This window comes from Coloeus monedula, assembly GCF_965178545.1.
Source record: "Coloeus monedula genome assembly, chromosome: 1".
Classification (NCBI taxonomy): Eukaryota; Metazoa; Chordata; class Aves; order Passeriformes; family Corvidae; genus Coloeus; species Coloeus monedula.
In genome coordinates this window covers 130,814,592-130,842,261 of record NC_138781.1, presented here as the reverse complement: position 1 = coordinate 130,842,261, position 27,670 = coordinate 130,814,592, and the positions used below count along the sequence as shown (strand labels likewise).

The 27,670-nt window shown below is 37.7% G+C and overlaps 1 protein-coding gene across 5 annotated transcripts; it reads left to right on the top strand.

Moving 5' to 3' along the window:
• Positions 1–27,520, top strand: SNX16 (sorting nexin 16). Of its 5 annotated transcripts, XM_082288392.1 has the most exons (9): positions 6–48; positions 1,470–1,579; positions 4,717–5,180; positions 9,329–9,415; positions 12,741–12,889; positions 17,510–17,579; positions 22,281–22,417; positions 25,338–25,454; positions 25,719–27,520. In XM_082288392.1, exons 3-9 carry the CDS (start codon positions 4,809–4,811, stop codon positions 25,822–25,824), a joined length of 1,038 nt encoding a protein of 345 aa, XP_082144518.1. In that variant the 5' UTR covers positions 6–48; positions 1,470–1,579; positions 4,717–4,808; the 3' UTR covers positions 25,825–27,520. The 5 variants fall into 5 exon arrangements, with proteins under 5 accessions (XP_082144519.1, XP_082144518.1, XP_082144521.1 ...); XM_082288393.1 differs by lacking the exon at positions 1,470–1,579 and having other exon boundaries at positions 1–48; XM_082288391.1 differs by lacking the exon at positions 6–48 and having other exon boundaries at positions 503–1,579.
• The last annotated feature ends 150 nt before the right edge of the window (positions 27,521–27,670 follow it).

The following is a 27,670-nucleotide window of genomic DNA, read 5'->3' as shown; positions in this document are numbered from 1 at the left end:
CGGGGCCGGCGGTGGCGCGGCGGAGCGGGGCGCGCGCGGCGGGAGCAGGTGAGCGGGGCGGTTGCGTGGGCCGGCAGCGGCAGGGCACGGGCAGGGCACCGGCAGCAGGAGCGCCAGCACGGGGAACCAGGGAGGCAGGCAGGGAAAGAGTGAGGCAGTGGAGAGCCCGCCCTGAGAAGGCCGGGGGAGTGGTACCTCTCCGCTGCCCGTCCCGCGCCGGCCGAGAACGGCCCCCGCTGCCTCCGCGCAGCTTTCGCAGCTCCCGCGCACCTGTGCGGAGGCGGCCGCGGGCGGTGGCATCGCGGGGTCCGGTCCCGCTCGGACGGGACGGGACGGCGGAGGCGGAACGCCCCGTTCCCCGGGCGGGGGGTGAGGGGCGGCGTCTCGCCGCGCCTCCAGGTGTTTGTTTCTTGCCCGGTTCCCGCAGCCGTGCGGAGGGACCGGGAGGGTTCCCCGGGCCTCTCCGGTGCCGCGGGCTCGGGGCCGCCCCTGGAGTTACGTAAAGCGGCGGCGGCGCTCCCCGCGCGCGGCCCCTCGGCGGCGGGGCCGGGCCGGGCGCTTCTCAGCGGTGCCGACCAGGCTGGTTTGGTTCTCCTCTGTTTCAGAACCGTCAGGTTACCGTCAGAAGTAGCGCTCCCTGATGTGCAGGTTTTGGGAGCAAGGTACCTGCAGTTGTTTCTGATTCCGTAGTAGACTCTTTGGGGCAGGAATTACTCCTGTGTGTGTGAGGTGTGAGAAATAGTCCCCCCTCATTTTGAGTTCATAAGCAAGTAAAAAAATGTTGTTAGGTAACTTGGCTGAAGTCGGCACAAAATGATTATTCAAAGAAGTCATGAAACCTAAGTCAGCAAGTTCTTTCTTTATGTACTGTACTTGTTCTTCAGCTGACATTCCTCAGTTGCACTTAAACCATAAACATCAGAAGTCAGCTTGTCTGCGTTGTCCAAACAGAGGCACAATATGTGTAACGAGATCACGAATAGTATTGCATAGCTAAAAGTCTTCTAAATCCAATTACAACTGTTAAGCAAGGAATGCTTCGTTTCTAATCTTTTATCCTTGAATCGTGTGGCTTACTCAGTTTCTCACTGAATATACAAGCCATTAGTTTAAAAAGGTTTGGAACTGCGGTGGCCGCAAGCTGCAGGCAAACCCTTTTTAAAGTGGTTTTATTGCAGCTTATTTGCTTCACCCGCAGAAAGGGAGGTGCCTGCTGTAAACACCAGGATAAGTTGGTGTCATGCTGCTCTGTAGCATGTGACGGCTGGGCTCCCGGGACTGTCCTATCCTGTTTCTGATCTCGCAGTTCAGCGCTTCCAGCTAATGTTCTCTTCCATTTCTTTTCGTTCTTGACTCACAGCTGGGAATCAAACTAAACAAAATACAGGTTCCGAACAGGAAGCAAATTTCTTGCAAAAAGTCAAGTAAATAGCTAGACGAGAAAGTGCAGTCTCTGGGTTATCTCCTAGGTATCATGAGCGGTTTGCTCTGAAAGTTGGTGTGCTGCAATGATTCTGCTGGTTCTGTGCAGCTGGGGTAGGAGCAAACTGAGCACATAGACCCTCCTCCCTGTGCCGAGGTAAGTAGGGAGTGACGTGGTTTGTCTGAAAGGATTTTTTTTAAACGAAATTGTTCTCAGTTCCTTTTATTGCATGTATTGGCAGTAAACTATATTTGTAGATAAGGCTTGATTCTAGGGTTTTGACCCTTGTTTGAGCATTGTATTTTTTTCTAATATTTAGTAGCCTTCATAAAGTGCAGATTGATGTGGTTTTGAACTCTGTTGTAACTCAGAGCATGTAAATATTTTACATACTGGGAAATTGTGATACTTTTACAGTTGAAGATGGAATTACATCTGTATTATGAATATAGATGTATTTGTGAGTCTGGTATAGTAATATTTTTGTATATTTCTTTCAAATTTTTTTTACAAAAAAAATACTCAAGTTAAGTGACACAGTGTGCCATTTGCTCACTTGACCAGGTGTTTCTGTTACTCAGAGAATATTTTTCTGTTACTCTTTAAAGTTACAGGACTCTGCATGTGACACTGGTAGTATCAGCCCTTTTTTTTTTGTCTGTGGGTGTGTTTCCTGTGTCAAATTGAGTCAAGAACGTCCTTCAGATGAAAATAGTGTCATCATCATCTTTAATATGCATTGACTCACAATTTGGGGTGGCCTTGCAGAGTACAAAAGAAACTAAACCAGAAAATGTACCCTGGGAGCAGGTTTAGTGCAGTCCAGCTGCTAATAAGCATCCAGGCAGTGGTACCAGATTCGAGCTGGTCTGAAATGAAAGCTGCTGAAGCACATACGGTGTAGGTGTTGGCCTCCCAACACCAAGGGCTTTATCCTCAGGATCGTCTGTGTTGAGCTCTCTTGCTTGCCAAATCGGTGCAGCTGCTCAGAGATTGATGTGCATTAAAGAGTAATATGTAGTAAGTAAACCAGCTCAAGATAGTAAGTTCTTGACTAGTGTTTGACTTTAAAGGAAGAAGTTCTTCTACGAAAGACACTGTTCACAAGTATTGTAACTGGTGAAAGTGTCATTGTGGGGTTTTGGATTTGGTTTGGTTTGGTTTTTTTGGTAAAGTGATGAAAAGCACAAGTATTTTTTTGCATCTTAAAATTCCACAAACTACTGAGTGAACTTCAGCAGGTTCCCTGAGATGTGGGCTTATTTTCTGCTCCAGGTTCCCAGTCATGCAACAGAGAATATTCACTTTTTATGTATAGACTGTTTGAGTTTTTGCAGTGTGGATTCACTTAGGTTCTTCTTCTGTTTACAGAAATTTAATCCTACACCTTCCAAGAACATAGCTGGGTGGGACATTGTTTAAGGGCATGCTCCCAATTCCTTATGCTGGTAAAATGGAAGAGTCACTGAAGTGGCAAGCAAAAAAGGAGTTACCTTTTTCAGTGTTGCATTTAGATATTTGTTCAGAGAATATTGCTAGAGAAAATTTATCAGACAATGCTTCATGCCTTGCATTGAAGAAAAATTATTGCAGAGTTTATTGTTCGAGGCAGAAAATATATTTTCTTACTGAGATGTGGGTGAAAAAAGGGGTTTAAATCTTGGTGTAGCTCCAGGAGAACGTCTTGTCACGGAGACAGGTGTGAGTTGCTTTCTCTCACACTAAGTGAGGCTGAAGCAGGTCAGATGTCTGAATTGTGGCTTCACTCACACAACCAAGCACAGGACTGTGCTGCAACAGAAGCTGCTGGATACTTCAAATCCCGTCCCTGACCAGCTAAGTGAGTCAGCAGGGGTTTATGATACTGACATTTCAGTGCCCTCAGATGCTGCCCAGTGTCCAGCCTCATTCCACAGTGAAGTAGAGATGTTCCCAAGAGACCGCTGCCAGTTTGAAATTGTTCTCCTGGTCAAGTTACCTGAAATTTCTGACAGAGAGTGTGTGAAGTCTTCCTGATGTAGCTGAAAAGATGACTAAGTTTGGTTTTTTGTTCACTCAAGGAATTTGTTCAAGAGAATTTTTCAGTCTTGCTGGTGCTGTTTCATTTAAAATTTATTTCTTTATTCATGTGCTCTAGGATTAATTTAGAGCAAGAGAGTGAAAGCATCACTTCACCCTTGCAATTAGGAATCTCATTTGGTTTTGCTGCAGTAGGTGATTGATTGTCTGATGTGAATCAGGTTGGCGGTTTCCCATTTCACAGCTTCCTGTAGCCTCCTGGTTGATTGGTTTATTTCTGGGTGAAATGGATCATGGCTCAAATCCTGTTAATCCAAAGAGGTGGTATTTAATTTGCATCTTATAAGAGCTCTTCTTTGGGTGCTTTCTTAAAATGAGGAGATGGTGCTGTTTTGGCAGTTTGATACTGTGGTCTTAATTTTATTTTGCTTTTTTTCCAGAAATGTACATGTGTGCACACAACAGACCCGTTTGAAATGGTTTTGTTGAAGAAAAAATACTAAATTGTTAAATTGTTTATTTATCTTTTTTCCGTACACTTCTTTTTTTTTTTTTTTTTTTTGCATTTTAATCTTATGGAATGGTAAAACTACCTGCTGTAACAACCCTGCTTTTGATGTGCATGGTTGTAAAACTTAACTGCTCCAATTCAGACTCCAGAAAATGTGCCCATTTAACATTGTGACAAATGTCTGCAGCATTACATACAACAGAGTTGTTTTGAAAAAATACATTGCATTGAAAACAGACCTATTATGTTTCAGTGGGTGTGTAATATGCAAATATGTTTTCACCTAAGTTGTTTGCTGTCATGTCTTTTGATTCATGTCGTGTATATTGTTGCCTGTGTGTTTGGCTCATGTAGTCTGCAGTGGCTGTCTTACAGAATCAATTCTAAGAAAACCTTTTGTACTGTTTAAACAGTCACTAAACTACTCCTTCTTATATGCCAAAAAATTGTTGATTCTTTGGATAAAACTAAATAACACTTAAGTCATAAAGGACAAAAGGGATTTTTCTCTTTTGTAATCTTGCTTTACTTCTTTGCCATTTTAATTTTAGTAGCTGTGGAAGACAGAACTCTTGTGAAGCTGTCAAATGGTTGAGATACAACTGAAAAGCACCATTTTATATAAAGCCAAATTGTTTGTGGAAATGTTTTACCATCAATACTGCTGTGTACCATCTCAGAGCTAATACAGATTTTTTTTCCAAAGCTCTTAGTGTTGCTTTGACTTAAAAATGACAGCAATATTTTCTGTCCTTAATTGCAGGTACTGTTCCTGAAAACAAGACAAAAAATGGTTTATACAGTGAATGAAGCTTAAATTCCTGGACCAAAAACTGAGGGGTTTTTATATGAAGGATGGCAACACCATATGTTCCTGTTCCTATTCCTATTGGAAGTTCATCATCCAGCTTTACAAACAGAAACCAAAGAAGTTCTTCCTTTGGGAGCATCTCAACGAGTTCAAGCTCCTCAAAAGGACAGCTGGAGGACTCTACAGTTGATAGTTTTAAAAAGATGAGCATGCCTGACCAGATTGGTTCCACATCATCTGCATGTAGCAGTCCGCTTGTTAGGACTAAGTTTACAGGTCTGGATACATCCATAGAATACTGTACTCAGCCTGTAGAAGAAATAGAGCAGAATGCAGATTCCAGGAGCTGGGAAGATCGACCGTCCACACCTACTATTCTGGGCTATGAGGTGATGGAGGAAAGGGCAAAATTCACTGTAAGTTTTGGGCATAGTATAGTTGATCCTGGAATGACAAGATAACAACTGAATGTGCTTTGCATTGTCTTTTGGCAAATAATCCTGCAGTTCGGGGATGTTTACCGGTTTAACTTCAAAGTACTTCCTGACAGGAAAGTGTCATTCCTGTTATACAGGTGGGAAGACTGGGACTAGAAAGCAGTCTTTCCTGCAGTTGTGTATGTGGAATAGAAGGAATTGGTTCTGCTTCATTTATCAACTTCTGCTGCAAAAGTCAGGAATTCCTTGCACAATTACAATTCCTTGTGAAATTGAACCTGTATAAGTTCTGTGTAGTTAAACTTCTTAAATAAAATCTAGTCTTTTATTTGAAATGCATGATAAGAAACCTTGATGTTTGCCCTTGGCAGTTATTAGTAACTTAAAACATTTCTGTGAAAGTGCACACCTGTGGGTTTCAACTTCTTGCCCAGCTTAGTTTCTAGTAAGGGGAAACCTGTTCTGCAGACAGACTGAGAAGTCACTTATGCCATCTCTTGTGCCAGAACAGCAGCCTAACTGGTTTGTATTGATTTTTCTCAAAGTGCACTGTAGCTGGCAGTTCATTTTTTTTCCATGCCATAAATGTATCAATGCACTTTTACATTTGTTTTTGTGGGTGTGGTTGAAATATTTCTTTGAGATAATACTGTAGTGCTTGTGGGACTGATGGAAGCTGTTCGTTACTGATTATTAATTATATTACTTAAGATGAGCAACATCAATCAGAAATGGGTAAGGAGAAGGAAATTACAAACTTTTTTCCCTCCTGTTTTCTTTTAGATTAGAGAAGTGCAGAATCTTTACGACTTTACAGCTAAAGTACTAATGAAATCAAGTTCTTTTTGCAAAAAGTTAAATAATGCTGCTTTTTAGTTACTTGAGAATGATACCCTGTCTTTTCCTGAGATTTTCAGTTTCTAACATCTTTGTACATGATAGCATAAGAGAAGAGCAGAATTTTTTTTAACACGTAGATTAAAAAATTTGTTTTAAATATTAACCTTCAAAACTAAAACTACAATCAGTATAGTTATATGGACAAGGATTAGTCTGAAAATACCGCAGAATCATTTAGATTGGAAAAGATCTCTAAGATAGAGTCCAGCCTTTGATCACCACCTTGACAGCCAGACCATGGCAAAAAGTGCCACATCCAGTCATTTCTTGAACACCTCCAGGGATGGTGACTCCACCACCTTCCTGGGTAGCTCATTGCAATGTTTAACAACCCTTTCCATGAAGAAATTCTTCCTGATGTTCAACCTGAACCTCCCCTGGGTGCAGCTTGAGGCCGTTTCCTCTTGTCCTGTCGCTGGCTGCCTGGGAGAAGAGGCCGACCCCCACCTGGCTACAGCCTCCTTTCAGGTGGTTGTAGGGAGCAATAAGGTGTCTCCTGAGCCTCCTTTTCTCCAGGATAAATATCCCCAGCTCCCTCAGCCTCAGATGACTTACCCTCTAAACCTTTCACAAGCTTGTTGCCTTTCGATGGGCTTGTTCCAACTCCTCTGTGTCTTTCTTGAAGACATTGCCAAGACACTCCAGTGTGCCTGTAAGGTGTTCTGTATTAACAATGACAGCTTTGTCTCCTTATTGTATATGGAAGGCCAGGTCACAGAACAAGTGAAACATTCCTCCATTGTAAAATGCTTGAGTGCATTTTGCTCTTCCCTATTTCACTTCTATTGCTGTGTTAGTTTCTGAAAGCACACAATTAACTGTTTCTTTTCAGTTGCATGTTGTACGGTTTGCAGCTGTGCATTAAAGCCAGCAAGTAATTAGTCCTAGAAATTTGGGTTGCTTTTGGAGTGCTAAAACAATGAGATGGAAGACTGGAAATCGAATTAAAATCACTTGTAAAAGAGAGGAAACTCAATTGCTGAATTCTTTTTTTAGTGTTGGTAGCATCTCATAATTCCCAAAAATAAGAATCTGATTAGGCTGAATGATGTCCAAACTTAAGGAGTTAGATGTTGGTGCATGTTAGAGTATGTGGTTGCTGAAGCTTATGGGAGAGAAAACCTAGGCTGAAAAACATCTCTTTGTAAACATTTGGTCTTAAGTGAATTCACAATCCTGGAATGTTCAATTAGCACTTTTTTCTTTTTCCTTTTTTCTGTTTGAGGTTTTGTTTTTTTTTTTTTTTTTAGCCAAGTAGAAATTATAATGAGATGCTGAATCAGCCACAGAATGTTACCACATATGGGTGTATTTTCATTGATTTTTTTAATTTATAGAATAAAGCCATTCATGATTGAGTGGACTTAAGTGAATTTGTTGAATTAATTTGTGATTTTTACCCCAGATCATGTATGAAGGAACTGAGAGGTGGTTTTGTAATATTCTAGTTCTTATTCATTAATTGCAAACCTTAAAGAGAAGCCAAAAAACACCCAACCACCTTTCTAACTTTGGCAGGAAAACCAAACATGTTTGTTTCGTGTTGGCCATAATTTTGAGGCCAGTAATCACAAGTTGATTGCACTCCCTGTTACAGTTAAGTTCACTGTAATTGGTGAATATTTGGTTTTAAGTTATCTAATGTTTACTTGGAAATTATTCCATTTTTTCCTCATATATATTTTTAAACAATGCTTTTGCAGAACTTTCAGTAGAATACAAGAGTAGAATACTGATTAGCCAGTCAATTTGCATGCATATTCCAAAGTTTCTTGTTCTGTGTTTTACTGTGTACTAGCAAAGAGTCTTCACAATTTTACATTTAATCCTTTATTTTATTTATGAAAATAAAACTGTTTATACTTTTAGTATGACAGCAGAGTAATAAAAATTTGGATAAGCATTTATACATAAAATGCAAGGCAGAAAAATTATATGTTAATCATAGTTTTGTAAGCATGTCCTGCAGCTTGAATTCTAAAAATTAATAACTTTTTCCTCTGACACAATCCATGACTTCCACAGATGATGCTTCTTGAAAGTGAAATTGCGTTTAAAACAAAGATAAGAGAAGTACTTGCTGAAAAATTGCTTTTGATTTGCACCGTAGTTATCTGTAGTTTCTGTAACTATCTGCAACTTAATATGTTATGGAATACAAAATTGCTAGAAATAGTCTCAGACCTGTACAGAAGTTAGCTGACACAGGGGTTGTCACATGTTGGGACTACAACAAGAAAAATACTCTTATCAGCTAAGACAACCTGTTATGACAGCATGAAATACTGGAAAAGATTTTACTGTGTAACAGAGTAGAAAAGGTTTTAAATAGAATTTGGTTACATGAGGGATTGTTTATCATTATGATTCTAAAAATATCTTTCTTGTATTATATTTTTTACATACAGACTGGGAAGAATAACCTAATGCAATTGCAGAACCTCTCTTTCCTTACATTGGAGAAAGTAACACTCGTTTAATGTTTTTTAGTTGAAGTTGTTTGTTGTTAGATTCATTGTGCTTAGGCATTGGAATATCAATCCTCCTAAAAAGTAATTTCTAGAAAATTGTTGTTTTTTCTTTATCCATTTGCTTTTAAGTAGGAGTATGGTACTGCTGTGCTGTTGTTTTGCAAAATCTGATTCAAAGAATCCATTACTTCAGTTACACAGTGCTGGTGTAATCATTCTGATGCAGTTTTCCAGTGAAGTCATATTTTGCCTGGAAAGACAAAACTTAATGTTCAAGACAAATGCAGAGGAGGATGTCGTTTTATTCTCCATCATTTTTCTTTGTGAAGCAAGTCAGATGAGACATTTTGAAGCAATATCACACTCAGTACTTGATTATTAACAGTCGTCTTAAAAACATAGTGGCCTCAAGGATCAATGAGTAAAACTATAATTTTGCAAAGGTTAAAGTAGATCACTAAAACACAGTTCCCTTACTTTTTTAATAACCAAGACTTCTGTTCTGCAGGGCAATACATTCTTTCTTACAGACAGATAGTTATATCTATTTAGGAATTACAGAAGCTTCTTTCTTAAATTCTGAAATTAATATAAACTCTTTGTACTGGTAATCATTATTTGGTTTTCTTTTACTCTTAAGATTTTTTTTTATCCGCAAGTTTTGTTTCATTAAGAAACCAAGGATCATTTCATCCTTCCAGACAATGCAGTGTGAAGTTTTGCACATTTTTCTGATACTCCTGTCTTTGCACACAGGTATACAAAATTCTGGTAAAGAGAAGTCCAGAGGAGAGCTGGGTGGTTTTCAGACGGTACACAGATTTCTCCAGGCTTAATGACAAGGTGGGAATTATACACTGGTAAATTCTCAACTACCTTACCTCACTTCTTTCATGTCTTGTATTTTTGTCACTTCTATTTTTTCTGGTTTTAATGCATGTGAAACACATACTGTATTAATGACTGGAAAAATATGATTCCCTATTTTTTCAAAGATACATGAAACAGCTACCACTGGTGTAAAGGAGAGGTGACAACTTTATCCGAAGCTGTTGTTTGCATCAAACTTTATATTTATTCCTAGTTTATATGGCAAAAGAAATTAACTCTTGAATATTTATTCCCTGCATGGAAGTAGAACTAGGGGCTGGTATTCTCTTGCGAGAATGATCCAGTAATTATTTAGTCCTTTTCTGTGTAACAAACTCTGCTTTTGTTCATGATAAAACTGAAGTTTTATGAACATAAGTATGTTCTTTGTATGTTGGTCAGTCTTCAGTTGTTTTCAGTGTCTTCAAAGTTAATACTGTGTCAGATCTTTAAAGATGGAGGAGGAAACACCAGATCAATAGGAATTCTGGGTCAACAACTTAATATTTTTAGAATACTTGAAAGGAAAAAATACTTGTTTGAAAAGCACAGGTTTTTACAATTGGTAAATTGTGCTTGGCTATCAAAAGTAGAGAAACAATTGCACTTTTCTTTGTCCACTGTTCACTCCTAAGATTAATCTGTCATTGCCAGTTCAACACACTTTCTGCTAGTGTGTTCTATCATGTTTCAACATGAACCTTATAACATGCCCTTTTTTATCCACAGTAAGGGATTTTTTTAATAGCTTATCACTTTGGATTAATGTGCCTCATCAGCTAAGAACTTAATTTGGCTGAAGTTTTGAAAATGGACTTGAACTTAAAAATTCGTCTGGGTTCTTGGTTTGACCTATTTGAATATCTTCTAGACTGCCTTTGAAACACCAGTGGAGTCTGAAACTAAATTGCTGAATGTGATTTAGTTTAGAGATTTCATTCTGAAGAAATTCCTGTCTTAAGTACAGTCTGTCTTAAATTGAGGAATGTCTTGATATTGGCAAAAGCCTGACTTCTTTCGAGATGATGATCCTGGTATTTCGCCTCAGATTTTGGAAGTCAAGTCAGACAACAGTTTGCATTTTGATCAGCTATGTCAGGTGTAGGTCAAGAATTGGCTTACCTCCATTGACTTTTAGTGTGGTTATCAGCGGTTTGAAAAATTAAAATGCCTAAATATCTATTAGAATAAATATTTAAATTTTACAAGTGAAGCCCTTAGTCTTTGCCATCAAATCTTTGGCAAAAATATTTGGCTTCTAGCATTATTTCTAGGTATTAGTATTTCTGTTTAAAGGAAAATTCTCTATTTTTTGAATTTGTGTCACTGGCTGAAGCTTTTTCATCTTTCAGTATACATCTAAACCATTTATACTTTTTATAATACAGAAGTGTGAACTCTAGGACCTTAAACATAACACCGTTCAGGAAATACCAGAGAATTAAAAAATAGTAACGTATTAATAGTTTGAAAACATGTCATGAAATGGCCAGTGTTAAGAACCAAGAAGTTTGCCATTTCTCCCCAAGACTGTGACTCACATGACATGTGTAATGCATTACATGGTGATGTAGGAAAGGTTCTGGTTCCAAGCAAGCAGCCCTGGCCAGAAGTTGTCTGACCCACAGGTTTTCCTGCTGTGTCTAAGGAGTGCTCAAGAAATAATGCTCCAGGACTGTGCTGTTGAAAATTAGTCCACTGACAGCAGCTGGCTCTTACACCCATCATCCACAAAAGGAGTAATCTGTGGATAGGAGTGCTCTCTCCTTAGAATTAAAATGCATGGTCTATGTGACCAGAGAAGTAAAAGTACCATTAAGCAGAAATCTGTGTGGTTGAAAAGCTTTCCCAGCAATGGTTATCTGTGGTCTTCTATGCAATGGACAGGAACTCGTTTTGTTGCATTCTATGGGTTCTGTTCTATTCAGATACATTCTTATATATATATGGTATTAATCGTAACTTGGTAAGAGGTGAAGGAACTTTGGAGGACCAAAGATAAACTTAAAGATATAAAGAAGAGTCTAATATCAAGATGAAATTCAGTAAGAGGAAAACATATACTTAAATAATTAAATTAAGTAATAAAGAGCAAGGCTTTGACAATAAACCATTCTGTAAATAAGGAACTAGTTGTTATCACGAGCTATTTGAATAAGCAATACTTGTGATGTTTAAAAAGCACCTCATGCTGTGGAGCAATATTTACATGAGCAAAGGTGATAAATTAATGTGGTTCTTCCTTTAAAGTGCATAGAGAGACTGTTTGAAATGCAGCATCTCTTCTAACTTTTCCAAAACTTAATCTGGTGAAAGAGCTACCCGTTAGCATTTTCTGCAGAACATCTGTGACAGAAGTTGGCTAGATCCTGTATTCAGAAGAAGAAAAAATTCTTGTGGCAGCTGAGATACCAGATTTTGTAAAGATTTTGTAAAACCTATTTGCTTTTTTGTGTTGTAAATCCTCTCCCAGATTCTTCTGTCAAGCATCACTTTGAATAATTGTTTTTTTTAATCAGTGTTAAAGTATTTTTGATTATCATGCATACTAGAAAAATAATTGGCACCATTGGACAGGTTCCTTGTTGTATAATTGAATGCTTTCATTCACCTGTACATTTTATTTTTGAATTCAAATAAAAATTCTGGGTATTCCTGATGGCAGCCATACCCCATTGCTATTTAAGTAACTCAGAAATACAATTTTGCATGTCACTAAGGTTTGAGCCATATTTCCATATTGGAATTTTATTATTCTGGGTGTACAAAGAACTACTCTTTACAAGAAGTACCTCATGCAAGTGTTGTAATTTATTCTTGTAGCTCCCCAAGAAAGACGAGTTGGCAGAGTTGTAGATCTGTAATGGGGTTTTATTCTATATATATGCATATATATAGTACTTATTATCCCCGAGTGCTTTAGAAGAAATACCACTGAAATTATTATTCATCTGGTACTTTTTATTTACAGTTTTCTTACGTTTACAGTCTTAAAGGCTTTAAATAGCAGGCTCAGACATTAAATAACAAAGCAAAGGTTTTGATTCCTATTTTTATGTGTTAAATTTGAGGAAAAATACAAAGCACTGTATTGCATAAGGCAGCACAGCAAGTGACAGAACTGTGCCTACAGTTTAAATTGTAGTTTGGATCATACTTATGGTTGAGACTTACCTTGTGCTTGAACTTAGCAGTAGTCAGAAATACCTCGTAAATCTGAGTGAAATCAGTGCCTGTGACAAAATCAGTGTTTTTCTCGAATTTTTAATTTTTTTTTTGTCTTTGGTTTCAATTTCAGCTGAAAGATATGTTTCCAGGCTTTCGGTTGGCCCTTCCACCGAAGCGCTGGTTCAAGGATAATTACAATCCTGACTTCTTGGAAGATCGACAGCTGGGGCTGCAGGCATTCCTCCAGAACCTAGTAGCTCACAAAGATATTGCTAACTGGTATGTGATTAAACTTCACATGTGCGCTTGCAGCTTATTTCCTGTCCATACTCATCTTACAAAACTCCTAGACTCCAGCAGTGTATCTTTGGGCAGTGTGGAGAGGAATTTCAGTAACATTCATGTTGTGCATTTGGTCATTATGTGAACTATTCAGTGTCCTTTTAAACTAGTCTCATCTTAGCATTAAAAAAAAAGTGGAATTGCAGTATTCTGAATTGTACAGGGATAACTCAAAGCTGTAGTATTTAAAATGTTAGAATAATCCCATGTTTACTCCTAAAACATCTCTCTGTTTAATACAGAATTGCTATATTGTTAATTTATACTAGGATTAAGTGTTAGACTTTCATAATGGAGAGTACCTATACTATTATGCAGTTAGTTCTGAAAATGTCTATTAAATTACAGGTTTCTAATTGATATGACATGATAGTAATAGGAGTACCTTTATAGATTCCTGTACATAAGTAAATGTAAACCACAAATCAACAAAGTCTTAATAGTTTAAAAAACATTATGTGTTTAAGTAGCAAAGTGCAAAGATTTCTTTCAACAGTATCTTTTTTCATACAAAGTGGAAGATTCTTCCAAAGCAGGAAAATTAAGAGAATGTAATTCTGACAAATGAAATGTAAAATAATTTTATTAAAGACCAGAAGAGAATTTAAGTAGGCAACTTGCTGGAGGCAAGGCAGTTTTAAAACCTTTTCCAGCACCAGAAATAAAAAAGTTAAGGTTGCTGTACTGGAGATTCTTTGAGGAATGAGTCTGAGGACCTGTCATCATCTGAAACTTCAATCAAAACAAAGAGTAAGAAATTTTCTAAAGCAAACCTAATTCCCTCAAGACTTTTAAAGGAACTAAATTGTACAATTGCCAAGCTGTGGTGTGAGACCATAAAATGCTCATACCTACTTTACTTTTTAGTAGAAGGCCTATTACTACATTTGACATGTTTTTATAGGGCATTCAACTGCTGAGTCTGGAAAATAGGGATTTGTACATCAGTCTGACTTTGGTACTGCTTGTAGTAAAAAAACCCCAAAGTGGTAAGCAGGTAAATAAAAATGCAATAGTGTCTCCTGTAGAGGGAAATCTAACAAACAAGTAGTTGTGACAGGGCTCATATAAAATGGTTAAAAAACAAGAGGAAAAGGATTGATGGAAATTTAGGGTAGTACCTGTGGAATGTTAGATCACAGTTGCAGACACTGATGTTCAGAACATCTTGAAATTATCTGGAAAATGGAATGAACAATGAGATCACAAACTATTGTAAAAGGATCCTGAGGCACTGAGTGACTAATGTCTATTTTTGTGTCTTGAAGTACAAAATGTCAGTAAGTACACCCATACAGATCTGCAAACTCAACTGGTTTTTGCAACCTGGAAAATAACTATTGATATTGATACCACTAGTTTTCTGAATCAGTTCAGTACTCAGCAATAGTCAGAAAGTTTCATTCAAATCATTAGAGGAACTTAAAAGGGGAAAAAAAAGTTACTGCTCTGGGAATCTGAATTGTACTTCCACATAGTTCAGTGCTAAAACACAGCTTTCAGTTTCAAGGGAGGTGTCTGTTAGAGGTACAGAGAAAGCAAGCAAGAACAGGTGAAGCTGCAGAAAAACTTCCCTGCAAGAAGAGTTCTCTTTAGTCTGTTGTCTTGGGCAAGGGCTGGCTAAACAGGGCATGTGAAATCATCAAAGGAGAGAGGGAAGGTGAGTGAAGAATGTTAATATTTTGATGATTCATAGTCATGCTGGAGTCTGTCATGCTGAGTGGCAAAGCTTTGTTGTGAGATGTCAGAGACAAAGCTTAAATGATTTCAAAAAGAAATGGGGCTCAACCTGTGAGTTTCTGTGTCAGTGGCTATTAAATATGATTATGTGGGTGAAGTATGCAGCTGAGAAGTTTAAAAACTTCCTAATAATTAAATTACACAATAATAGGTGTGCCGAAAAGAAAAGGAATCAGTCTCTAATAGTCCCTAAATGTAACTTCTGCTATGCTGCTGGAGACACACTAGTGAGTGGAATGGAGTTGCTTAAATAGATCTGAAGTCTTTATGCTTCATATTGTTGCAGCTAGTTCAGCATTTCAGCTGGCTTGTTTGTGTCTTAGTGAGGGACCATACTGGACAAAATAGTGTTTGTCATAATTTAAGGCAAGAAACTCCAAACTGTAACTTTTGAACTGCAATGGTTGTCAGATACAAAAAGGAATTAAAATAAAACGTTTGTGGAATCAGTTTGTATTTTGGCTAATGAAGAGATGGTTAACTGAAATGTGTTTTTGAGAACTTCTGTCCATGTAGGGCTCTGCATGAAGACAAAATTTTTTTATAAACTTTATGACATATTGATACGATTCTAATGTTTGGATCTATGGAAGCTCTGAAGTCGTCAAGAAGTGATTAGAATGGGGGAGATTTGATCCATCTAATATTTTTACCCACTTTTCAGAGAATGAATTTACTATTAGTGGGAATTAATACTTGTACACAGGAGTAGTGGTGAGCATTTGACCCTGCTTTCTCCTTTAAAGCTCACCATTTACTTCTCCTGTTTCGCAGATAAGTCAAACTGCTTGGGTCAGACCTAAACCAGAAAAGCCTTTTCTCTTTGTAGGGAAGTCTGTTTTATTTCTCTTTATGCTTTATGTACTGTATTGACAGTGGGAAATTTGCCCTTCAGGGATAGGAAACCACATTTGGTATACCTGTTTTTTATTAAAATTAGATTCACAAAGTATTTTAAAGATAAAATGGAGGATGGTATATGCAGGTATATGCTAAATTTAGTGTTTGTGTTTTATAGACTTGTTGGTGTTCTATAGAGTTCTCATGTTTTGCATTGTATTGAAGATTCAGTGAAAGATCAAATTGAAATCCACCCACAAAGTTAAATGTGTTCAAGAAAATTTCATATAACTCATGAAGTGGGAGAAAGACGTTTAACCCGCTAAGCAGAAGCATCATCTTTATATAGATGACAGCTTTCTGTAGATGACAGAGCTGTTCTGTCTCCACCCTGTATAAGAAGCTTGGAAGGGAGGAACTCGGTCAGCTTGGAGTCAGGGATCCCATGTGCTGCACTGCCCTTTGCTGCCCTCCCTAATGCTGGCATGGCTCCTTCCTGGACAGGGATCTCAGCCAGCACATGTGTACAGCAAGCTGTGTCTCAGGATAGAAAAGATCCCTGTGGTACTTATAAGGCAGTATCTTCTATTTGTTAAATGAAAGGAAGAGGTGTAACACATGGAGGGGAGAGCAGGTTCAGAGCCGACTCTCAGTGCAAAGGTAGGCTGCAAATAAATGTTCATGCCATCAGGTGCCTATTTTAGGTAAAGAAACAACAAAGTAAATGCTCAGTGTATTTTAGATAAATATTCTTTAAAGTCTTTTTAAAACTAAAAGTGATAGTATAATGAATGATTAGTGTTCAAAGAAATTTCTTCTCATTTTGCTTGCCAGACCTGAAGCTGGTTGATCGGGATGGTAGCTAGGTGAAAGTTTCCTTTCTTGTGTTTGTACACTGAGAATACCTCAAATGAGAGAATGAGTGGAAGGCAGAAAATTACTGCCTTTTGCCCTCACCTTTCCATGGGACCCAGGTGGGAGGAAGAGACAGGCAATTAAGTTTGGATTCACATTTTTCATTTTTGTGCATTCATTGCAGTAGGAGATGATTTAAAGATTTACAGTAGTGAGTGTAAGCACAGCCTTGCTCCTAAGTTACTACTTGCTAATTAATTGTGAATACAATGTTCTGATTTGAGGTTATTTGAAGAAGAATGAATACAACCGAGCAGGAAGGTCTCAAAAAGGTGACTGAACGGACATGTTTGGAGATGTTTAGGAGTTCTGTGAAAAGTAATCTAAATTTGGAAGGCTGAATGAGACAGAGGCTTGAAATACTCTGTAGTAAACCACAGGATTACACCTACTTCCTTCTTCTGGCCTTTGCAAAAAAACACACAGAGATGTTACACAATTCTAAGTGGAATGCATTAGTTTGAAATGTGTGTTTAGAGATGGCTATTTAGTAGATCCTTGGCATATTAATTTTGTCTTCTGTTATTTTATAACTTATTATTTATATTAAAAATATATACTGTATACATAAAAATTATGTATATATGTCAGTGGATTATGAACTTGGCAAAATGGAGACAGATGAAAATGTTTCAGTACTCATGCTTAAATCCCCTGATACCTCCTGAGGGGATCTGCATATGGATTTTAACAGCATACTTTTTCATCCATCTTATAATACTTATTTTTCTCCAGGAGAAGTTTTCAGACCTCTTCAATTCCAAAATTATAAACTTGTCAGTTGTCATGTAGCAACAAATTTTACGAAAATTTTAAAAATCATGAAAAATCATGTTCTAAAATTTCTTACTCATCTTCCTAAGTTACATTTTAAGTACTCTCCCTGGTCAACACATGAAACTGAGACTTAATAGTTTGTTAACATTGTTTTGAATACTTGGGAGTAAATTTGAGGATGTAAGTTTTTGTCATTTAAAGAAATACCTCCATTTTGTGATCATTTTTAAGTGTTGTTGCTGGTTTTATACTTCCAAGTAATTGACTCTCTTTTATTTGGTAAAGCCTTGCAGTGAGAGAATTTCTTTGTCTGGATGATCCTCCGGGTCCTTTTGACAGTCTAGAAGAGAGCAGGGTAAGTGCTAAGTAGTAGGATAGAAACCGAATGCAAAAGGCAGGTGTGTTAGAATATTGTAAGATCCGTGTAATGATATGGAATGAAACACTTCTGTTTCTGTTCTTTCACAAAAATCACAAAAGGATGTGTTTCTAGAATGGGCATAGTCTGATAATTGGTGCACACTGATTCATCTTTGACTGCTGCACTTCATCTCTGTCTCAAAATGTATCTTCTTTTTTGCCTTTTATGAGCCATGGATGAAGTTTGTTTTTTAAAGCAACTACTTAATATAAGGAGAGATTTTATAAGTTTACAATCAGCATATTGTTACAATGCTTATACCTTAGACTTCCGGTCTTGGAGGGAAATGATTCTTGCTATAAAATCACAGAATCATAGGATGATAGAATGGTTTGGGTTGGAAGGAACCTTAAAGGTCATTTACTTCCAACACCCATGTCATGGGAAGGGATGCCTTCTCATGTAATGAATGTACTTAAAGGATTAATTCTCACCACCAAAAATAGTGTTCTTGCAGAAAACTAAGTAGTTTTCTAACTAAGAAAACCAGCGTCCTTTCAACATGCATATGAGTACACTGAACAAATAATGCTGTGTGCTGCAGCCTACTTTATTAGAAGTAAGTTTCATTGTCATGCAGAGCTGTATCAGGGCTGTCTAGAGCAGATAATCTTAGTTTTCTTGCTTTATAGAAAAACTGTAGTTTAGAATTGTGCATACATTGTTATGCTTGCAGAAATTCTGAATGTTAAATGATGCTCCTTCAACTAAATTTATATTTACCGGTTTATTTTGCATGTATGTAGGAGTGCCTTGGCTCTTGTGTGCATGTGAAAGATTTGGTATGTTTTTTGTGTCACAAGCTCATATTTGATTTCTGTACAATTGCTTTGCATCATTGCTATTTAAGCTGATCAAAATTTTTAAAAATTACTGTAATTATTTGTTCAGATAATTAAAAAAATTTAAGTGCCTTCTTCATTGAAATTTCAGTCATGCATACTGTGGTGAAATCTGTGTTATTCTTCCACTGGAATTTAATCAAACCATTAAAATAGCTGTGCTGTTATGGTTTTAGCTATTGCCCATTTCTGTAAAGTTGTTGAGACAGCTGTCGTAAAATTCTCCAAGAGATACCCCACCTTATTATAGAGTGATTGAGGTTGGAAAGGACTTCCTTGAGATCATCTATTCCAACCCTCCTGGCTCAAGTGAGGTCAGCTACTGCAGGTTGCTCAGGACCATGTCCAGTCAGCTTTTTAATGTTCTACAGAGGAGACTTCACGGCCTCTCTCTCCAGCCTGCTCCAGTGGCTGGCCGCCAGCACAGTGAAAAGGTGCAACCTCTCAGGTCCCATGGACATTAGTACGTCCAATTTGTTTAAGTGTTCCCTGACCTGGTCTTCCCCTACTGCAGGTAAGTTTGTCTTGCCCTTCCTTCTGGATGCAGGGAAGGAATTTCTCAAGGCTGATCTTTCCAATCAAGACAACAAGTCCAAGGTTTTGCATCTCCCTTCTTTGATTCTGTACTTGTTTCTTTTCACATGCCTTTGCTAGATTCAACTCCAGGTTGTCCTTCACTTCCATAATCCTGTCCCTGTAAGATTAGACAGCAACCTTGCATTTCTCCTGTGTCACCTCTCCATGCTTTCACCCTTAGTAGAATTGTGTTTTATGTCTGAGCTCAGGAGATCCTCCCTCATCCACACAGGCCTCCTGCAACCTTTGCTTGACTTCCTGCTTGTTGAGCTGTACTTACTGACCCTGCAGGTGATCCTTAAATACCGAATAGCTCTCCTAGACGGCTCTTTCCTCCAAGGTGGTTTCCCGTGGATTCTTTCTTCCAAGCAGGTTTTAGAAGAGATTGAAGTCTGCTCAACCTGAAATCTATGGTTGTGGTCATGGTTTTTGTCTTGATTCTGATTGTTAGGAGCCTAAACTCCTACATGCTAAAAGCATCCATATCCATTCCTTGCTGTTTGTTGTTTTTTTTTTTTTCTTTCCCTGAACTGCCTTGTACAGGAAAAGCACCGAGGTTCATGTACTTACTCCTGGAGTTCATTTTTAAACTTACCTGAAAACTTACTCTGTTTTGCCTTTCTATTACCATCTAAAGCATTGCAGAAAAAAATCTTCTGTTTTCCTGATAATGCAAAATATGGATATCTTCTATGTGGTTTATGTCTATTCTGTTATTCCAAGGACTTGCCAAAACACATTTATCTTTTTTGGGGGAGGGATACAGGTACCTGCTCCATTAGAAGCTGATTAGGCCTAGAAATCTAATCACAGAAAAGTAGGCAAAATATTCACTAAATCTTTTTTTTTTGGTCATATTGGTAGTTGTTTCCACAGATCTTTTCCCTGCCATCTCTGTTTCATATCCACTAAAGAAGGAAGCAAAGCTGTCTCCCAGCTGTCCTTTCAGAATTACAGGGAAAACTATTCCGGCCTGGGTATTAAAATTGTTCTAGACTCCAGGTGTCCAGTTGTCTAAAGAGCAAGATAGCTCATTACACACTGTTCCCTTTCTCACCTTTGGCTCACTTTTCTGCTTCAGAATATATTTTTTTCTCCTTACCTTTTTACAACTTCTGTATTCCTAGTGTTTTTTGCCTACATTCTTGGACTTGTTTGTCAAGCTAAGAGACTAAACATTTTAGAAGCTTCGTAGCTAGGGATCAGTGTGCCCCAGACCCCAAGGTCCTCTCCAGAACACATATAGGCTCAGCAAGGCGCATCTCGATGCATGTGACCTGGACATGTGCAGCTAAAGATCCTTAAAATAAATACCAAGGTAAAATCCCTTTTCCCCTTCTAACCATGTATGACTCTTGATTTTCAGACCAGGAAAAGGCATCAGTTGGAACCCTGGGTTTAGAGAATTTAGGTTTCTGGGATATGTGTAACAATATGGAGGATTTGGGGTGTGGATTAGCTCTTCTTTTCTCCTTCTTCACAAATCTGGGTGTTCTGGTATTGGGTCATCAAAAAACCTGCAGTGCACATCATGAACAGTTATTGGATTATAAGTAAAAACAAATTAATTGGCATTCCATAACTGGGTGATTTGGACCTTAAAAGACCTTGGAAGTTAGAACTCGGGGCCATTTTCCACCTTGTTAACTAAGAGGCACATCCCGTGCAGCTGTGCTATAGATCAGAAAATAATAAACATCTAAGTGCAAAGATAAACTCCCTGTCTCCTGCATTTTAATTCGAACTCTGAGTAAAAGAACTCACAAAACAGAGGCAAAGAAGAAAAGAAACGAGAACAGAGAAAATTAATAGAGATTGAAATAATAAACTTAATTACATTCTTAAGGAAATAATGTCCAATTCTCAGTTAGGGTACCAGCAACCTTGAATATTTTTACAAAGAGCAGTAAAATTTACTTAATTGGCTTGGCTGACATGGGATGACTGCTTAACCAGAGTGATAGCTAAAGCAATCACTACAAATGCTGTGTGAAGAACGAATTGCATGACCCGTGCTCTTGGCTCTAGTAGACATGAATAAAGCTATGGCTTAACTCATGACTGGTCTTCAAGTGCCTGTCAACACAGATAAATTTGCTATCTGTGTCAATAAAATAAATTAAAATTCCATGGAAAAAAATAGGATTATTGAATTGAAAATTCCTCATTTGTTTGTATTGTATAATTACAGGAAAACTTAACATTTTGAAGATTGTCAATCTGCTTCAGTTAAAGCAAAGGATATTCTTAAAGTTCGTAGCCTGTTTTAAAACTTTAGGAAAACAGTGTCTTAACAACATTGTTCTTAACCAAGCTTGTATAAAATGTTTATATTCAGCAGACTCTGAATTAGTGTTTAGTTGTAGGTAATATTAAGCCAAGAAAGCCTCCCACATGGGGCTCTTATTTATAGAGAACATGTAAATTATTAAATCAGAATTGCACATTACTGGTGGAAGACTTGTGCTTTCCAGTAATAGATGAGCAGGCTCTGTGCCAATGCCTGTGTCACTTCCTGCATTCAGTTGCAGGATGTTGCATTAGACACAGGCTCTTCACATTAGGTTTTGAGATTGCTCACTGTCAGATCCATCAGGGGGTGTGATACATGCATGTCATGCTCAGCAGAGGAGCACAGCATATTTGTTATGGCTGAGCAGTTAGTGTTCACAGCATCCCATTAAACTTCTTCAAAATACTTTTGAACTGGTCCTCTGATTGTCATGATTTCATATTTATAGCAGGTGTTTGGTACAAAACTGTACAGCTTTGTCTTTATCCTGAGTAAGGAAAGAACATGTACTTAATCCAAATATTCCTTGCATCATGGAAATATATAGGTATTTTGAAACTGACTTTCAAGTCATGTGGAAACAAAACTTTATGACAAGAAAAGGGAGCAGGGAGTTCAGTTTATGGTCGATATAGGCAAAAAGGTTCAAAATCAGGGACTACTTTTCTAAAGTCTCTCTTGTTGTGAGACAAAAACGATGTGATTAAAGTATTTGTATTGCAGTTCAGCATAAATTCATCATTCAAAGCAAAGCAGCATTATTTTATTAAGATAATCTAGTTTAAAATTTGCATAGCTTTTTATAGTAATCAATCTGAAGAAAAGCAGCTCTAACACTGTTACAGGTTGATATTTCTAAGAGAAAAATCAATAAAGGTAGTCCACTGAAGTAAAATTGAAGATGCTCTTAAATTTGTCTTTCAGGCTTTCTGTGAAACTCTGGAGGAAACAAATTATCGCTTACAGAAAGAACTGCTTGAAAAACAAAGGGAGGTTGAATCACTGAAGAAATTATTAACTGAAAAGCAACTTCATATTGATGCTGTTGAAAGAAGAATTAGGTATGTAGAAATTTTAAGGGTTTCAGGAGTTTATCTCCATTAAAGCATTTTCTCTGTCTAGTCACAAGCACCAGCTGTATCTTGGAAACCATTTTCTCTACATAACCACATACAGAGCAATATTTTCAGTAAGCTCTTTCTCATATGCTGGCTAAAAGCTATTCAGTAAAAATGACTGAGAAACTTGTCCTAACTTTTCCCTCTAAAGTAACTGTGATTGTTTCCTAATCCTTTAAATCCTGTAAAGATAGAGCAAGATTCTGTTCTGCTTTTGAAGTATTGAAAATGTGAAATGCGCTGCTAGAGATGAGTGGAAAAATTGCTTTTAGTTATAAAATTCTGTCTGTACTCAAAGCTTTGACAGAGCATAGGGATCAAGCAGGTATGTGTCTGTAATAATGTCTTTACCTTTATTGTGAATTGCTTGGAATGAGATGCTGCAGGTACAATTTAAATAGCATGAGAGACTGTCCACTTAAACCTAAGGGAAAAATGGTGCCTGTCTGCTAGATTTTGTAGCAGAAGCTGAGGAATTGATGTTGTGCTATCCAGTGTCTCATTAGAGCTGCTGAGTCAGTATTGCAGCATTTCCTTAGCAAAAGAGTAAATTCCTATGGTCCCATTAGAACTTCACAGAATTACAGAATTATTTAGGAACCTTGAAGATCATACACTTTCTGCTGGACCAGGTAGCTCAAGGCTCCATCCAGCCTGGTCTTGAACACTTCCAGGTATGGGGCATCCACAACTTCTCCAGGCAACCTGTTCCAGTGTCTCCCACCCTCACAGTAAAGAATTTCTTCCTAATAGGAGATCAGCTGAAAAAACATCCCCTCTGTGTGTGTCAGACCAGGGGCAGTGAAGAAATTAAAAAAAAAAAAATTAAAATAAATTTTATTTTAATACTGCGTAGGGTTGCTGAGTCCAGCATATCCAGGTTGACTAACAAATCACACCTTACAATGTTCTAGTGAGCTACCTTTGGAAAAGGATTTAAATGGAATTATTGTGGCTGTCTGAAAATTCTTATCAGAATACCATATTCAGTTTGTTGCTTACTCCTGAAGGCAAATAATTACATTTGGAAGATGCTTGCCCTGTTTGATGAGAAAGTTATTACATGCTGCTGGCTTAAACAGTGCAATAGTTGGGAAAAGTTAAATAACTTGAATTTGGCTAAAACATCATGATAGGAAATTCTGTGTGACTGAAAATAAAAAGGCAGGAATAGCAAAAAGTGATTTTATTTTTTAGTGTGTTCCCTGAGGATAGGTGATGTTTTTTAAGTACACAAACACACTGCTAGGGTCCCAGACATATAAAATTATTAAAAGACAGCCAAGTAGTTTTGATGGAAAATAACTTCTGTGACTTCTAGCTGTAAAAATTACCAAGTAAACTTATGATCTTGTTTGAGAACTTCAGCTTGTCTGATAGGAAATTAACCCAAAAGAAATGTGTCTGTCTTTGGCCTTGTTGAAGTAGGATTTTTATTTGATGGCCCAACAAGAATTAAGCATCTTATGCCTACACACTCCAAAGGCCAGGTACCTGCAGTGGATGTGAGGTAGGAGGGGACGGTTGGACAAGTCCTGAGACTTGTAGGCCTTTACGTATTGCTGGATTTGGCTCAAACATAGGCCAGTAGTCACATTACAGAATACTGCTAAGGCTTTACCTAAAATGTAGGCATTAAAATAAAACAATAAAAACAGTAGTTAGAGCAATTTTAAAAGGGAAAGAAATACAGTAGTATCACTTCAAACACAAAATGGATCACAAGCTCTTGTTTCCAGTTCAAGTCCCAGCTTTCAGTGCCAAATTGATGTATGTTTTCCACATAGAGAAATGGTTTGGAAAAAAGGATTTATTTGGTCTTTCTACGTGACCATATTCCCATTTGTAGCCAAGCTAGTTGGACCATTATCTTGTGTTGCCATTAAGAAAAAAAATTATCTTTATCACTAATGAGAAAATGCAGTGCGCTGGAACTTAGTTCATGCTTTTGTAAAGTTACAGTGAGAAACTTGAGAAACTATTGGAGAAATCTTTTTATCATCCTGTCTGTCTTCCTTCTGACTGTGTTTTGGTTATAATCCTTCTGCCATTTAGGCAAGATGTGTGTGGCTTAGTCTGATTGTAATTTTTTGCCTGAAGTCATACACACTCCTCTGAGACTTGAATTTTGTAAAGGTACTAAATTGTCATGCAACCAGAGAATGATAAAATGGCCTGGGTTGGAAGGGACCTGAAAGATGATCTAATTCCAAACCTCTTGCCATGAACAAGGACACCTTCCACTAGACCAGGTTGCTCAGAGCTCCATCCAACCTGCTGGCCTTGAGCACTTCGAGGGATGGGGCATCCACAACTTCTCTGGGCAACCTGTTCCAGTGCCTCAGCACCATCACAATAAAGATTTTTTTTCCCTAATATTCTATCTAAACCTACCCTCTTTCAGTTTGAACCCATTCCTGGTTGGGGGAACAGTCCTGTCACTACAGGCTCTTGTAAAAAATCTCTCTGCATCTTTCTTTTAGGTTCCCTTCGGGTACTGGAAGGCCGCAATAAGGTCACCCCAAAGCCTTCTGTTTTCCAGGCTGAACAATGCCAGTTCTCCAAGCCTTTCCTCTTAGGAGAGGTGTTCCATCCCTACAATCATCTTGGTGGCCCAGAGATTGAGAGGACTGAATTTAGTTGAGGAATAAGTAGCTGGAGCAAATAAACTGTTTAAATAGCTACCCAGTACAAGCCCTGCCATCTCTGTACTAATAAAAGAAATGGGGCGTGCAGGAGTGAGACTGAAAGGTTACTTTCAGTCCTTTTGCAGAAATTGCCACGGTTAAAATGAAACAAACAGTTCTTCAGTGACAAATGTTTGCTGTATGGATTGGTGGTACTCTGTTCTTATCTGTTGTAGGGATTTATCTTTAGGAAAAATGACTCGTCAAATGTCAGGAGAAGAAAGTGAGTGCAGTGGTGAGGTGGAGTCTTCTGCAGTAGAAGCAGACCAGGGTACCCTGGGTGAGGACAGCTGGTAAATACTATTATTCTACTTGTATTTTAGTTCTTCTTAAAGTATGTTTTTTGAAATGTTTGGTCTTGCATTAATTCCGCACAGCTGAGAAATTCAGCATTGTGTACTGCACCTCTCTGCTGCATAAAGGCCCTCAGGATAGATAATTTTAGATCTGGAATAAACAATAAGTTTAAAAAGCTTTGTAAATGTTTTGTGGATTGTCTGCATAAAATGGGTATAGAAAATCATACCAGTTTCCACTTACTGATCTTGTCGTTGCAGCTCAGACAAAGAGAACCATGAGCCATGCTGGAGTGGCTCTTTGGCTGAAAATTCTGTCCCAGAAATTGAAGTTGCTGAAGTAGCCTATACCGCAGATGAGGAATAGCTGAGCAGCAGCTGTTACCTGGGAAAGGTTCATGTTTGGGATGTATCCGTGGGTAAGAGCATAGAGTAGCTGTGAAGAATTTACAGCAAAGAGCAAGAATGCACATATTGAATGTTTACATAAATCCTTACAAATTATTAATGTAAGAAATATACCCAATGCTGCTTTGATTTCAATTTTTATCTAGCCTTTATATATTTAATATATTGAAGTCTAATAAGGGCTAAAATCAGCTAAAGTTTAGATAGTGTGCATACACAATTTGGCTGACTTTCCTAGCAGAATGACAAAAGTTTCACATCAAATCATGGAACACATCTAATTCATATGTCATATATTGCCATTGTTGTGACACAGTTGATGTGTTCATCTGTTTGGTATTTGTGTTTTCATATTCTTATAGCCATAAAATAATGCTTGCTGAAATAGAAATGGACTCGTCTGTGTTTAGGAATGGAGAACGTGTTGGTTTTAAATTCTAAAGCTGAAGAAAGTTTCTCTGGAAATTTTAACGCAATGCAATAGGAAAACTTCCAGTACCAAGAGAAAAGTACTTACAAAATGGGATCATAGTTGGACATTGTAAAATGGTCATTTTTGCTGAAAGAACTAATCTGAGACCCCCAAAACACTGTGTATCTTCATCCCAAGATAGCATGCTGTAATACTTTTTGTTCAGTAATGCTGCTTTGAAAATCTGGGATACCTTTGTTATATACCCATGTAACAATAAAATCTGTAAGTTTGCCTTTTACTCAGAACACTACCTCTTACCACCTTGCTAATGCATTCATGTTTGTTTAAAAATATCCAGATTATATGGAGGCTATTGAAAGACTTGTAAAGAAGCCATATTTTTTCCTGCACAGTTCATAACTAGATTGAATCTAGTTGCAGTGTATTTTTGTTTCAATATATTGTACACATGGGGATGTTGGTACCTATGTTGTATAGCCTATTTTTCAAAATGTATTAAAACAGGAGATGCACTTTATAATTAAGACTCCATTGTGCCAAGTTCAGTTGGCTAATTGGTTGAGAAATGGGAATTGCAGGGAGAGGATTGTGTAGTGCCTTTTTGTATTTTACTTGTTCATTACTGCAGAATTTTGTTACAGTGCTCTGGCTCAGTTCTGTGGAATCTTTGATACAGCATGTTTCTGTTCTTCACTAATTTACTGAAAGTGCCTTGTTTTATTATGCTTTTCCAATTGGAAGAATGCTGTTTTGTTTTAATTTTTTTTTTTTTTGCCCTATACCACCCACATCGTTGTTTAATGTTGTCAAGATGCAGTGTCTTTGTGCTGGAGTTTTCAAAGGGAGCTTTGTACTTCAGGGTGTGCATAAAATGACCTTTATGCAGAACTGTATAAACCTTCCTGGTGAAATAAAACTATGGACAAAACACCTGTCTTCTTTTTTGCATTGTAGAAAAAAACATTTAATGTCTTGTCTAGTAGAAGGATAAAATACTGTTAGAATGAACTATTTCTTACCTCAGAGATGTACTCAGCCTTTGGTCTGAGTCCCGTTTGTACCAAAAATTGTCTGCATGAAAATGAATGAGAATGCTGTGACACCAGAAACCTTATTGTACTTTTGTTGAAGGTGAAAGTAAAAAAATGAACTGATTTTTTTTTTTTTTTAATATCCTACATAAGTCCTCATAGATGCTGGGTGAACTCAATAAAGTTTTGGCACGTTATTGAAAATACATGAAATCTTGTGTCAGATGTCACATATTTGAAAAGCTCAAACTTTGTCTATTAATATATTGTTAGGTTTACAACTATAAACATTTTAAAAATATTGAGAAGGTGCTTGGGTCATACATGCCAGGGATTTC

Excerpts from the sequence above, each read along its gene's own strand:
- SNX16 (XM_082288393.1), top strand. The coding sequence starts at position 4,809 with ATGGCAACACCATATGTTCCTGTTCCTATTCCTATTGGAAGTTCATCA. Across the intron at positions 5,181-9,328 it reads AGGAAAGGGCAAAATTCACT|GTATACAAAATTCTGGTAAA; the intron begins GTAAGTTTTGGG and ends CTTTGCACACAG. Across the intron at positions 25,455-25,718 it reads ACCCTGGGTGAGGACAGCTG|CTCAGACAAAGAGAACCATG; the intron begins GTAAATACTATT and ends TTGTCGTTGCAG.